The 13,347-nt window shown below is 38.6% G+C and overlaps 1 protein-coding gene across 1 annotated transcript in view; it reads right to left on the bottom strand.

Annotated features, from left to right (window-relative positions):
• AK7 (adenylate kinase 7) overlaps nt 1-13,261 on the bottom strand; it is a gene marked incomplete at its 5' end in the record, with an annotated part of 30,153 nt that extends 16,892 nt beyond the window's left edge. Inside the window, 8 exon segments of the mRNA XM_062628167.1 lie at nt 613-703; nt 1,186-1,274; nt 1,879-1,962; nt 9,671-9,781; nt 10,724-10,818; nt 11,785-11,893; nt 13,000-13,185; nt 13,187-13,261. Of these exon segments, the coding sequence (XP_062484151.1) occupies nt 613-703; nt 1,186-1,274; nt 1,879-1,962; nt 9,671-9,781; nt 10,724-10,818; nt 11,785-11,893; nt 13,000-13,185; nt 13,187-13,261 (840 nt within the window).
• Between the last annotated feature and the right edge of the window lie 86 nt (nt 13,262-13,347).

The following is a 13,347-nucleotide window of genomic DNA, read 5'->3' as shown; positions in this document are numbered from 1 at the left end:
TTGACTCCTGCCCTCTATTTCCCATTTGTAAACAATGACATATCCATGAAAGCACCCAACTGCTTTTCTTAGGGTGCCTAGCTGCTTCTCAACAGCTTTTGGTGAAAGACTACTTTGAAAGTCTCTGGGAAGACTGTATCAGCTTGTTCACCCTGATCCATATTTGCTATCCACATTAAAGAACTTCAGGAGGTTTTCAAAGTATTTCAAAGTACTTTTTGGAAAGTATTTCTTGGAAAGTATTTTACAAAATTCACACAGACTGCTCCCAAATAGATCATATGTATCTGGGTGTTCTTTCATTTATTATAATAAAAAAAGCCTGAAGACTTTCAGTATCTAATTACAGTACTGTGAATCCTGTAACTTTCTTATGTAAAATTTCTACTTAGGTTAACAATAATACTGCAAGAGTTAATTGTGCAAATTCAGGTCCAAATAATGTATTTTGTTCAAAGGACAGAAGTCTCAGAGGATTTAAAAATATTTTTTATGTCATTACACAAGATAATTCAGGAAGACCTAGGAACCACTACTTTAGTAAAATATATGTTTTTTAAAACCTTGAAGATATCCGGGAAAAAAAAAAAAAGGAAGAATCAAATCTCTTACCTTTACTAATTCTTGCAGAGTGTGCATAGATCCATCTACTGCAAGGATATAATGAGACTTGGGCCTGTGGTCTGCTACATTTTGTAACACTCTGAAACATAGCAAACACAGTCAGGGCCAGTAGTTGGAGAAGCATACTGGGATTTTGTTGTTGAATGTTTTTCAAAAACAGTACAAAGAATTTGTAGAATCTTGCAGAACTTTTCAGAGCATGTATTTTCCTTAATAAAGAAGCACAGCTAGATATTTTATATGGAATTTGGAAAGAAGTTTAAAGGATAAAAAACAACATCTGTAGAAGATACTACCTTAGCCTGTTGTAGAGCCCAGATCCATTTCTGTGCTAATTAACTGGTATCACACTCTGAATGGAGTACTGCTAGTTATTTCTTAAAATCTTAGTACTAGTGCAACAGTCAGATGTTTCCATAACTCTATGCCTAGTAGCAGAATGCTCTTAAACCCATTGCATAAAAGCAACAGTACTGTCTAGTAGATTTGGATTTGTCATCTAGCTGTGTATTAGTTATCGTCCAGGGGATTTTTTTTAATTATTTTTTTTTTTTTACTTACGCTGCTAAATCAAGAATATGAATGGTTGGAATAAAATTGTTTCCATCCCCAAAAATGGGTATTGCAGGCGTCTCACTAAGCCAGCCTCTCTGAAAATACAAATAGAGAGCAATGTGTGGAGAAAGAGGTTACTTTTAGCTACAGGTAGAAAAAGGAGCATTTATTTACTAGGCAAATCTGTATATTCAGGATTTGAAGTTCAGTTTCTTGAATTATTAATAGAACTGCAGTAGGGAAAGAATTCTTGAGAAATACAGACTGGCAGCCTACTAAAAACAATGATTTTTTTTTTTTAATAAAATATAAAATATTTTCTTTTATTCAAATATTCCTTGATTTTGACACATTTTATTTTGTATCCCAAATAAAAGAAATACTTGGGAAAAAAGATAATAAAATGTTGAGAAGAAAGAAATTTTTCCTGATTCCATTAATATGACAGATACATTCTCACTGTAAAGTACATATGGAGATACTATTAAAAAACTATAGAAAAAAACTAAGAAACTATAATATAGACCCAAAAAAGTGGAAAACACTTCCACTGTAGATAAAACACTTCAAGTGGATCAAATCATCAGTTTTGTTTACAAAAGTATTAAGCTTATGATACCAAAGCTACTAAAACGAATTAATCCAGTGTGGTTTTTCCCTAGAAATTAAATGAACCTTCAAAAATAGCAGGATGTCTACCTTAAAAAAGTAGTGCAAGACTCCTTCCCCAGCTCCATATTGATGTCCCGAGGCAACAATGTAAGTTGAAAATTTACGTTTGTTCTGTGAAGTAAAATCAACGAGAAAGTTTTAATAAAAAATACGGTGCTGCAAATGGGATACTGGCTTACACTGAAACAAGAGTACTTGTGTAATGAGAATACAGAGTGTGTAAATTTTATCACTTAAAATTTGTAGCTAAGTCAACTGTTGCATATCCTGTAGTTTTGTAAGTCATATTGCTAAGGTTTCCGTCAAAAAACAAGCATTGCCCAATCAGAATTGATCTATGTTTGAACTGAAATTCTAAAAAAATATTGTGCTAAAATAACTGAAAATAAATCAATGAAGTGAACAGGATAACTCATGCTTCTGCTTCCTGTTGCCAAGAAAAATAATTCTGAAATTCATTGAAGCTATTTTTCTAATTGCATTATATTGGCCTTTGCCTAAAGATGTTGGAAATGCTGGAATGATGATTTTACAATTGTTTTACTTTCATTTCGATATACAATTAAAAAAAAAAACCTCAAATCCATGAACTAAGTGTTTTCCTAGCCACACACCATGATCAACCCACACATTTTTTTGCTGACCATTGTTGCATAATGTAATTAATTTGCCTGTCCTGCCTGTTTACATATAATGTTACTGCTTGGATCAGTGTTAAGGATGGTTATACGGGGGGGGGGGAGGAATTAAAATCGTCTTAAGGACTAGTCACTTTGAAATTTTAAAGGTGAAACAAAATTATTAAATAATTCTCATGTTGTGAAGGTCCTAAACATTGTGTATCTACATAACTATGTAAAAAAAATCCATATTTACCAGCAGAGAGAATAAATGCCCAGATTTGAGACCTTTTTTTTTTTTTTGGTGAAAAAAAAAAAGCATGATTTGTTATCATTTTATACTGGTTCAGAAACATAAAACTAAGAACAGTGTCAGTCAATCTTTATGTAAGAATCATATAAAGGGAAGACAAGTTAAAACATCAGTATATGGTATCTGCCTGTGTGCTTTTATCTCCCTACTCAAAAATAAAACTGTAATAAAAACTATCTTAACTCAGTTGTTAACCTCTTAACAGGTTGTTACCAAAACATTACAGATTGCATAAGAGCTCCCACACTTAGTTTGCTTGGGTAGTACCATGACACAGTTTGTGCCCAAAGAGCAGTAGCTCCCACGATTGCTCTGGGCAGACTGCAAACATGCCCCGGAGAATTTCCATCTCCCAGCAGGAAAGTCTGCCTCTTATGAAAGCACAGGAAGTACTATTCCTCATCTCCCTTAAGAAGAACGTGACACAAAGGATTTTATTCTACTTATCTTGCAGAAGCTTCTGCAGTAGCCAATTGTGGAGACAAACCACAGTTTGGCACTGAGTGCTATACTTCACTGAAATACAAAGCTCTGAAACAGGTTCAGTTCCTCTAAAAGTATTTATTTAGGGTCACAAGTCACACATGAGAAGGTACTCCTTAAGATGACTTGGATATACGGAATTTAAAAAAATAAGCCAATTACTAGGCAAGGTCCAGTTACATGCACCATGTTTAGTCATGAGTTCAAGTTCCTGTGTAATATTCATTAAAGCCACCAGATGTCACATTCTAGCTATTATAATCTGTTCTAGGCTTTGAAGAGGGAAATAGGTGTGCATTAATGGGTACAGGAACTGTAGTTGCACTGAGAACAGAGCTGGGAGATGAAGAGCTCTTCTGTCTGTGGTAGGCAGATGTTTCTCCAAGGATTCTGAATTTTGCATGATCCCAGTCAGTGAGTTCAGAGAAAAGCTACATAGCCTGAACGCTCTGCCACAAAGGTAAAGAATTGCTAGTGGTAAAAAGCAAAAACTTCTAGCTCATAATTCTTGCTGAATTTTGAGCAAAATCTGTGGGAGATATACTAAGTCAGAGGGTGAAACCTTGCTTTAAGCAACAACAGCCTTTGAATGGCACTCTGAACAGATACCAGGGCTAAGAAATTCTTCTAGCAAGAAGAGCAAGATCTTCTCCACATGGCTAAGAAGGCTGCTGAACTCTGTTGAGCTCTTTGCAGGGACACTGTCATTTATTTAACACATGGCACATTCCTCAGATGCCACTGAACTTAAAAATGTGTAAGAATCATCATCCAAAAGTCACCAGCCATCACAGAATCACAGAATCCTAAGGGTTGGAGGGGACCTCAAAAGATCATCTAGTCCAACCCCGCCTGCAAGAGCAGGGTAACCTAGAGTACATCACACAGGAACTTGTCCAGGCGGGCCTTGAATATCTCCAATGTAGGAGACTCCACTACCCCCCTGGGCAACCTGTTCCAGTGCTCTGTCACTCTCACAGTAAAGAAATTTTTCCTGATGTTCACATGGAACCTCCAATGCTCCAGTTTACACCCATTGCCCCTTGTCCTATCACTGGACATCACTGCAAAAAAAACTAGCTCCATCATCCTGACACTCACCCTTTACATATTTGTAAACATTGATGAGGTCACCCCTCAGTCTCCTCTTCTCCAAGCTAAAGAGTCCCAGCTCCCTCAGCCTCTCCTCATAGGAGAGATGTTCCATTCCCTTAATCATCTTTGTAGCTCTGCGCTGGACTCTTTCAAGCAATTCCCTGTCCTTCTTGAACTGAGGGGCCCAGAACTGGACACAATAGTCCAGATGCGGCCTCACCAAGGCAGAGTAGAGGGGGAGAAGAACCTCTCTTGACCTACTAACCACACCCTTTCTAATGCACCCTAGGATGCCATTGGCCTTCTTGGCCGCAAGGGCACATTGTTGGCTCGTGGTCATCCTCCTATCCACCAGGACCCCCAGGTCCCTTTCCCCTTCACTACTGTCCAGCAGGTCAGCCCCCAGCCTGTACTGGTACATGGGGTTGTTCTTCCCCAGATGCAAGACTACACTGCCCTTGTTGAATTTCATCAAGTTCCTCTCCTCCCAGCTCTCCAACCTGTCCAGGTCTCACTGAATGGCAACACTCTGGTGTGTCAGCCACTCCTCCCAGTTTAGTATCATCAGTGAACTTGCTGAGGGTACATTCAGTTCCCTCATCCAGGTCGTTGATGAAAATATTAAACAGCACTGGTCCCAGCACCGACCCCTGAGGGACTCCACTAGTCACAGACCTCCAGCTAGATTCTGCCCCATTGACCACAACTCTCTGCCTTCTTCCTTCCAACCAGTTCTTGATCCACCTCACTACCTGATCATCAAGCCCACACTTCCTTAGCTTATCTATGAGGATGCTGTGGGAGACAGTATCAAATGCCTTACCGAAATCAAGAAAAACCACATCTACCGCTCTAACCATCATCCATAGAAGGCTATAATGTTGGTCAAACATGACTTCCCCTTGGTAAAGCCATGTTGGCTGCTCTTAATGACCCCCTCATCCTTGATATGTCTAGAGATGGTGTCAAGAATAAGTTGTTCCATCACCTTTCCAGGGATAGAGGTAAGGCTGACTGGTCTATAATTACCCGGGTCCTCCTTCTTGCCCTTCTTATAGACTGGCATGACATTTGCCATCCTCCAATCCTCAAGCACCTCACCTGTTTCCCACAACTTACCAAAGATGATGGAGAGTGGCTCAGCAATGACCTCCGCCAGCTCCCTCAGCACCCGCGGGTGTATTCCATCCGGACCCATTGATTTATAGATGTCCAGATTACTTAACTGGTCTCTAACCCAATCCTTATCTAGCAAAGCAAACTCCTCCTTTATCCTGACTCCTTCCGGGGCTATAGGAATCTGGGTCTCCCGGGGAGAGTCTGCAGGAGTAAAGACAGAGGCAAAGAAGGCATTCAACACCTCTGCCTTCTTTATATCCTCTGTCTCCAGGGCACCTACCTCATTCAGCAGTGGGCCTATACTGCTTCTTGTGTTAGTTTTATCTGCTATGTATTTGAAGAAGCCCTTTCTATTGTCCTTGACCCGACTTGCCAGATTAAGTTCCAAGGAGGCCTTAGCTATCCTAATTGCTTCCCTACATCCTCTAACAGCTGTCCTATATTCCTCCCAAGTGGCCAGCCCCTCCTTCCGTAATCCATAGATTCTCTTTTTCCATATAAGTTTGCCCAGCAGTTCCTTGTTTAACCATGCTGGTCTCCTGGCTCCCCTACTTGACTTCCTACTCATTGGGACACTCTGATCCTGAGCTTTGAAGAAGTGGTCCTTGAATGCTGACCAACTATCTTGAGCCCCTTTACCACCTAGTAACCTTTGCCATGATACTTCCCTTAGCAATTGATTGAAGAGGCCAAAGTTTGCCCTTCAGAAATCCAGAAATGTGGCCTTGCTAGGTATTCTATTCCTCCCACACACGATCCTAAACTCCACCATTTCATGGTCACTGCAGCCCAGGCTGCCATTGACCATCACTACTTCAACCAGACCCTCCTTGTTGGTGAGTACCAGATCCAGCAGCGCTCCTTTCCTAGTTGGTTCGTCCACCATTTGCATTAAGAAGTTATCATCAGTGCACTGGAGGAACCTCCTAGACTGTGAATGACTGGCTGTTTAAGTCTTCCAGCAAATATCAGGGTAGTTAAAATCCCCCATAAGGACCAAGGCATGTAGTTGTGAGGCTGCTTTCAATTGCCTGTAGAAAGCCTCATCAACTCCTTCGTCCTGATCAGGAGGTCTATAATAGACCCCCACAACTGTGCCACCCGTACCAGCCTGTCCCTTAATTCGTACCCACAGACTTTCCACTTGGTCCTCATCTGTCCCTGGACAGAACTCAATACATTCTAGTCGCTCTTTCACATAAAGAGCAACTCCACCACCTCGCTTTGCTGATCTATCTTTCCTAAAAAGGACATAGCCATCCATAACCACATTCCAGTCATGTGAGCTGTCCCACCATGTCTCTGTAATTGCCACCAGGTCATAACCTTTAGACCGCACACAGACTTCTAACTCCTCCTGTTTATTCCCCATGCTGCATGCATTGATGTACAGGCATTTCAGGGAGCGAGCTGAGTATGCTAGTGGCACCCTTGGAAGGTGGGAGGCCTTCTGGTCTTCATTCATACTAGAACATTGCCCCACTAGTTCAAACCCAGCTACAACCCCCTCGCACTTCGAATCAAACCTAGAGCTCTGTGAGTGAGCTCTACTAACTCTTGCCCAGGTACCCTTTTTCCCCTGCAGGACAGGGTTTAAACAACTACCTTTTCCCTCAAATGAAACAATAGATTGAGAGTTCTCCCTAGCCTGCCATTCTTCAAGCCCTAGCATGTTTCTCTTGGGCTTGTCCCCAACAGGCCCAGTTATCTCCCCTTCTCCCTTCCTACCTAGTTTAAAGCCCTGTCAATGAGCCCTGCTAACTCCTGCCCCAGAAACCTTCTCCCCCTCTGGGACTGATGCATCCCACCTGCCACCAGCAAACCAGGTGTCTCATATAGCAGCCTATGATTGAAAAACCCAAACCCCGCCTTTGGCACCAGTCCCATAGCCATACATTAATCTGCAGTCTCTTCCTATTTATCTCTTCACCTTTGCTTGTAACAGGTATGGAGGCAAACACCACTTGCGCTCCAGACCCTCTAACCAGCTGTCCCAAGCCCCTGAAGTCTCTCTTCATTGCCCTTGCCCTGCTTGTAATCGCTGCCAACATGAAAAAACAGCAGCGGATAGTAGTCAGAGGGCTGCACCAGATCAGAGAGTTTCCTTTTAACATCTCTAATCCGAGCCCCAGGTAGGCAGCAGACTTCCCTGTGGGATGGATCAGGTCGACAAATGGGCCCTTCTGTTCCCCTCAGAAGGGAGTCACCCACCACAATTACTCCTATTTTCTTCTTCATTAAGGAAGTTCTAAGGCATGGGGGTGAGTGACGAGCCCTAGGTGACTCACTAGATAGATCTACCCCTCCATCTCCATTTACCTGGCCCTGTAGTTCCAAGACCTCATACCTGTTACTCAAGGGCAACTGGGAGGAAGGAAGGGATTGTGAGGGTTTTTGCTTACCTCTCTGAGGAGGGACCTCCCTCCATACTTCCTTGTCCCTTAAGTTTACTCCTTCTATCTGATGGTAGGAGGGAAGGGGATCTATCACTTGTTCAACCACTTCTCTCTGCCCTTGCCTTAGGGTGTGGCTCCACCAATCAATTTCACTTTCACACTCTCTGAAACCTCTCAACCTTTCCATGTCCTCCCTCAGTTCAACCACCTGCTTTAGCAGGTCATCTACTTGCTGACACCGCACACAAGAGGTGTCACTGGCTCTCTCTGATACAACTGTCAGTCACAGGAAGCTAATGTTGATCTACTAGGAAGAATACATGCTTTAGAGCCCTCCTCTTCCAAAATGCTGAAAGAAACCAAACAGAGGCAATGATACCCATTGATGCTGTCCCTAGAGTTCTGGAGAAAAAGGGCTCTTTTGAAAGGCTGACAAGAGGTATGTAGTAAAAATATTCAAATTGTTGTATATTGTTCCAGTGTCTTCTCAATAGACATTCCAGCCTGGCAAACATTTAGAAGCTAATTACTTTAATAACTTTGTTACTAGTGACTCAGTGCTTTGGACTTATCATAAAAACTGAGTCAGTGGTTCATCTGGGTGTTACTGGTGGCAGAAGTTGTTGAGAGGTTTGGTGGAGGCTGTTTATAATCTTCATGTTTTTAATACTACAAGTATGAAGGTTATTCTGTAGGCTTAAAACTTCAAGTTAGCACAGTAAAACTATTTACCAAATTTTACTGACATTCTGTACGACATTCTGTACCATTAAATCCATGTTAGAATAAAAATACAATTTCTAGTGCTATTTTCTCAGCAGGGCATAAGATGAGAAGTGCGTAATCAAACCCGACCAAAGGGGTTTTTGCCCTTCTATAGTAGCCTGCTAAATTTCTACAATGGATACTAAATTGTATTTATTTTGGGAGATTGCTACCCCACAAAGAGAATGACCAAATGGCACCTTCATCATACAAAGCATTTCATTGTCTTCCAGTTTTCTTTCATAACCTCCACGATACTCCATTGCTAATAGCAACAGCGTCACTTTTCCTGAGTTGTGAACCACAGTCTGAGATATGTATTTAATAATAGCTCTTAAATACAAAGAGAGGCATGGTCTGTTCTCTGGCAGGATTAAGAGTCTAATCTGGTTGAAACAAATGAAGCTAAAGGAAGTGATTTTAAAACACATAAGAAGTAATAACACGTATTCTAGATACTCCAAGTCAGCTCTATAGCCATGAATTTAAAGTGAATTATAGGGTGGATTAAAAGTCAATAAGCCTTCTGATCCAAGAGCACAAACTATCCAAGAACATGCTAGGTGTGGCCAGAACATCTTCCAAGTATTCAGATGAAACATAATATTAACATAACTTGCTCATATTTAAGATGCTGCTTTCCTTTAAAACTACACTAATATCCCTTCCCTCTACATTCTTTCATCCTCAAGTCTTTCCCCAAATAGGCCTCAGCTTTCTCTCTGATACAACCAATGAGACAATATATTTTTTAAATGAAATTAGCATGATTTACTTATTACCTAAAGAATAAAGACAGAATTTGGGACTTGTATTATGCAGACACTTATGTTTCAATGACATTATAGTATTCTCTGCACTTGGTATTTTACTAATAATTGATGTTACCGATATTGATGATATTCATATCCATATAAAAGAATAAACCACTCTTAAATATTCAAATTGTTGATAATTTCCTTTACTAAGCTAATGCTCACTGTAAGAAGACCAATCAACCAATTTTTATAAAAACAATTTTTACATACAGTTTTCCCAAGTTTGAGAATGAGTTTTTCAGCATTTATATGATCTGTAAAGTTCGGATGAGCTTTTCTCCTGCGATAATCTTCATCAGTAAAAGCAATCGCAGGATCTTCCTGCAAAGGAAAAAATGTAGCTGCTGCACATGTTGTAGGACAATATTTAAAGGGCTAAATGATTAAAATAAGTCCTTCAAAATAGTTTTAAAATCTGTTTTAACTTTGGTTTAATTTAAATTAATAAAATTTCTGATTCTGATATTTGAGGTTCAACATTTTGAAAGCTTCAATAGTTCAATTTTCACAGTAAGATTTTAAACTACTTTTTATATTTTAAGAAACGTGAATTTTTATTATATATACAGCATTACACAAGCTTGAAAAACTATTTCTGTAACAGTGAATTTGAGAACTGCAACAGCATACTACAAAGCATACCCCATGGCTCCTGATGATACTTACCATATATAAAGATGTATCTATTTATCTCTCCATACACTAATTTAAATACGTATTTCATCAAATATGTAGTAAATATGGGATTTTTTCATGACTGAAAGACACAGCATATTGTGGTTAACATAGCTTTAATGTCTTGTCTGAGCAGTTCCTAATGCCTGCCTATATCATCGTAGCCTTCTTAGAATCATAGAATAGTGAGGGTTAGAAAGGACGTTAAGATCATCTAGTTCCAACCCCCCTGCCATGGGCAGGGACACCTCACACTAAACTATGTTGCCCAAGGTTCTGTCCAACCTGGCCTTGAACACTGCCAGGGATGGAGCATTCACAGCTTCCCTGGACAACTCATTCCAGTGCCTTACCAGCGACAAAATAAATTTACCAATTTAAATTGTCCAACAGAATAAATTTAACAATTTCAGCAGTAAGTTCAGGGCAAAAGGATCATGAGAAAAAACGCGCTTGCTGACACTAGCTTCATTTGCTATTGTTGAAGTACATAATAAAATATTTTGTTTAATGTAATTTAATGAATATTTTCTATTCAATGGAAATATTCAGTTAAAAATAAAAAATTCACGTTTTCATATTACTCACGGGGTCAGGGGGTTTGCTTTTTGCCCAGCTCATTATTGTTGAAATGAGGATGAATAACTTCTGTGTTGCAAAATGCTCTATTTCCATATGTAGGGCTGTTAAATGAAAGAAAAGTTTTTAATTTATTTTGAACTGTATTTCTCGAACTGTATTTTTGCTTTTACATAAAGGTCCTGTATAGACATTTATACCATAATGTTCAATGGGTTATGTATTTTTAAGCAAATACTCTTTATTTGGGTTGGTATAAAATAATCAGGAAATAAAAAAATTGAAAAATAATGGTAATAAAGAATCAAATTACTGTAAATAAACATAACCTACAAAGAGCTATATATTGGGTGTGGGGTTATGGGAAGAAATGAACTATTAATGTTTATTGACTACTAAGGTACTGAAAGAAAATAAAAGTGTGGGTTTTGTCATGACTGAAATATAAAAACTACAGAATTAAACTTCCTTATTTTAATTTAAAGCAAAATAATTAAATGTGAGTTATGTAACTTATGATGATATCCAAGTCTTTATGCTACAAACAGGAAAGCATCATTTAGCTTAACTATCATATAAAGAACAATATTGTGCTGTTGCCATAGAAAGATTCTAGATAATCATTAGAAATTGGATCTAACAATCAGGAGAAAGACTCAGAAAGACCATTAGCAGTACTTTTTATTGGACTTCTAAGTAAAAATATTTTTTAAATAATTACATAAAATATTGAAACATTATTTGAATATTACAGGAGCAAATATTCTACCCATCTCCCAATGTAAATAGATAAGATGATGGTTGATAGTTATTTAGGGAAATAACTACCTACACAGATACGTTATTTGCTGGAGCATTCCATGACAGCTTTTCTACCTTATGAATGCTAGTGTGAATTCCATGGTTCCTTGCTAACTAACAGAACAATTCCTGTGGCATTTCTTCATCAAGGAACCCAGTTTCATATTACAGTAAACTCTAAATCTCAAAGAATTTCATTATATATTTATGGTAAATTTAGATGGCTGTATAGCAACAAGCTTTCTGTTATAGTTGATAGCTATACTAACCAGAAGCAGCCCATATCGCTTCCTCTATTTGGTTTGCATCCTCAGTGATATTATACAAAACAATCTCACACTCAAGCAAGTGACTTAAGAGCTCTTCTCGAGAAGACACCTGGAGAAAAAGATTGTTATTATCTGTCATTAAGTAAAAAAAAAAAAAAGGAGAAAAAAAATCCAAAATTTCCTTCTTTCTGTTCAGGTTTAATTTACTGGTAGAATGTATTTTTCTAAAAGTAGGATGTTAGAATAATTCATAACACCTGTATCAAATTTTACAAATAAAGTGATGAAATGTAAATCAAATGCAGAAACTTCTAATTTACAGTACACATTAATATAGTTCAAGATGATGTACAATTTTTACTGCTATTTCAGGATTCATATTTTCAGTGCAATTGTGAGTATCAAAAAAATAATCTTTATAGTCATTCTAAACAAAGTGGCAGAATGGAGAAGACAAAAAAAGAAGTCCATTTACTTGCAAAATTTCATCCTGTTGTTTTTGTTGTATTCCTTGCACCACTTGGGCAAGTCCAACAAACACTTTGGGCAAGAGTAATGATTAAGATTAAATTCCACCCGCCATAAATTAATGATTGAACAGCTCAGCTGTATAGAGGTTTACACTAATATTTTTTAAATCTTTGAAGAGATTCTGGATGTTCAATTTGAGACAGAGGCAACTTTAGTTTCAGAAAACTAAATCAAGCAATAAGCAATTACATTCTTAAAAGCAAGTCTCTTACAGTTAACTAAACTCTGGACATATCTTCATAAAAAGATCCAAGTATTCAGAACAATTAGCTGCTAGTGAAAGCTGATTTCAGTGAAGAATTAAGAAGGGGGACACTAACTTTGATTCCAGCACCACTACCTTTAAAATGGTGATAAAAGACACAGAAGAGACAAGAGATACTTGAGGTGTGTGTTCTGAAGGAAAAAAGAAAGCAGATCTGCAGATCATGAGGATAGATGATGTCCTGTCCATAACTATATTTTCTAAAAAGTCTACTTTGAGTCTGAGTTCCCTCCTTTTACAATTTGCTGTATCAGACCTATCAGAGAAGACAACAGCATGGAGGAAGCAGAAGAAACAAAATACATGTGTACAGCTGCCAGCAGCAACAAAATACCAGTTTATTAATGCAGGCCATTTTACATGACCTATTTCATGTCAATATTTCTATTGTCTAAAGCAATCTGAAGTAAAACACTTACCAAATACCTTTCCTCTGCAAAACTTGGTTTAGTACTCTCTGGTTTAGAAAGTGTACCCACTATTCGGTAGACCCCCTCCTTTGGCCTATTAGAAACTTCAGCAGCCGAATTATCTTCCTCTTCCTCCTCCTCCTCTTCTATGCTTTCAAGTGATGCCCCAACAACACATGTGGATAAATACTGCAATTATACAAGACACACACTTGTATGCAAATATATATTGAACCCTGCACAGCTTCTCATGATCTTGGGAAGGTCCCAACTACCTCTGATCCTGTTGTAAGTAACACACCTTTCCACTGAACAGGAAAACATTAGGGACTCCTCAACCCCATATGTAATGACTTA

Source organism: Pezoporus occidentalis, unplaced genomic scaffold (assembly GCF_034315485.1).
Source record: "Pezoporus occidentalis ecotype Australia unplaced genomic scaffold, CSIRO_AGI_Poc_V1 ctg31, whole genome shotgun sequence".
Lineage (NCBI taxonomy): Eukaryota > Metazoa > Chordata > Aves > Psittaciformes > Psittacidae > Pezoporus > Pezoporus occidentalis.
The sequence above is the reverse complement of the archived record's forward strand: the minus strand, read 5'-3'. Positions and strand labels throughout refer to the sequence as shown.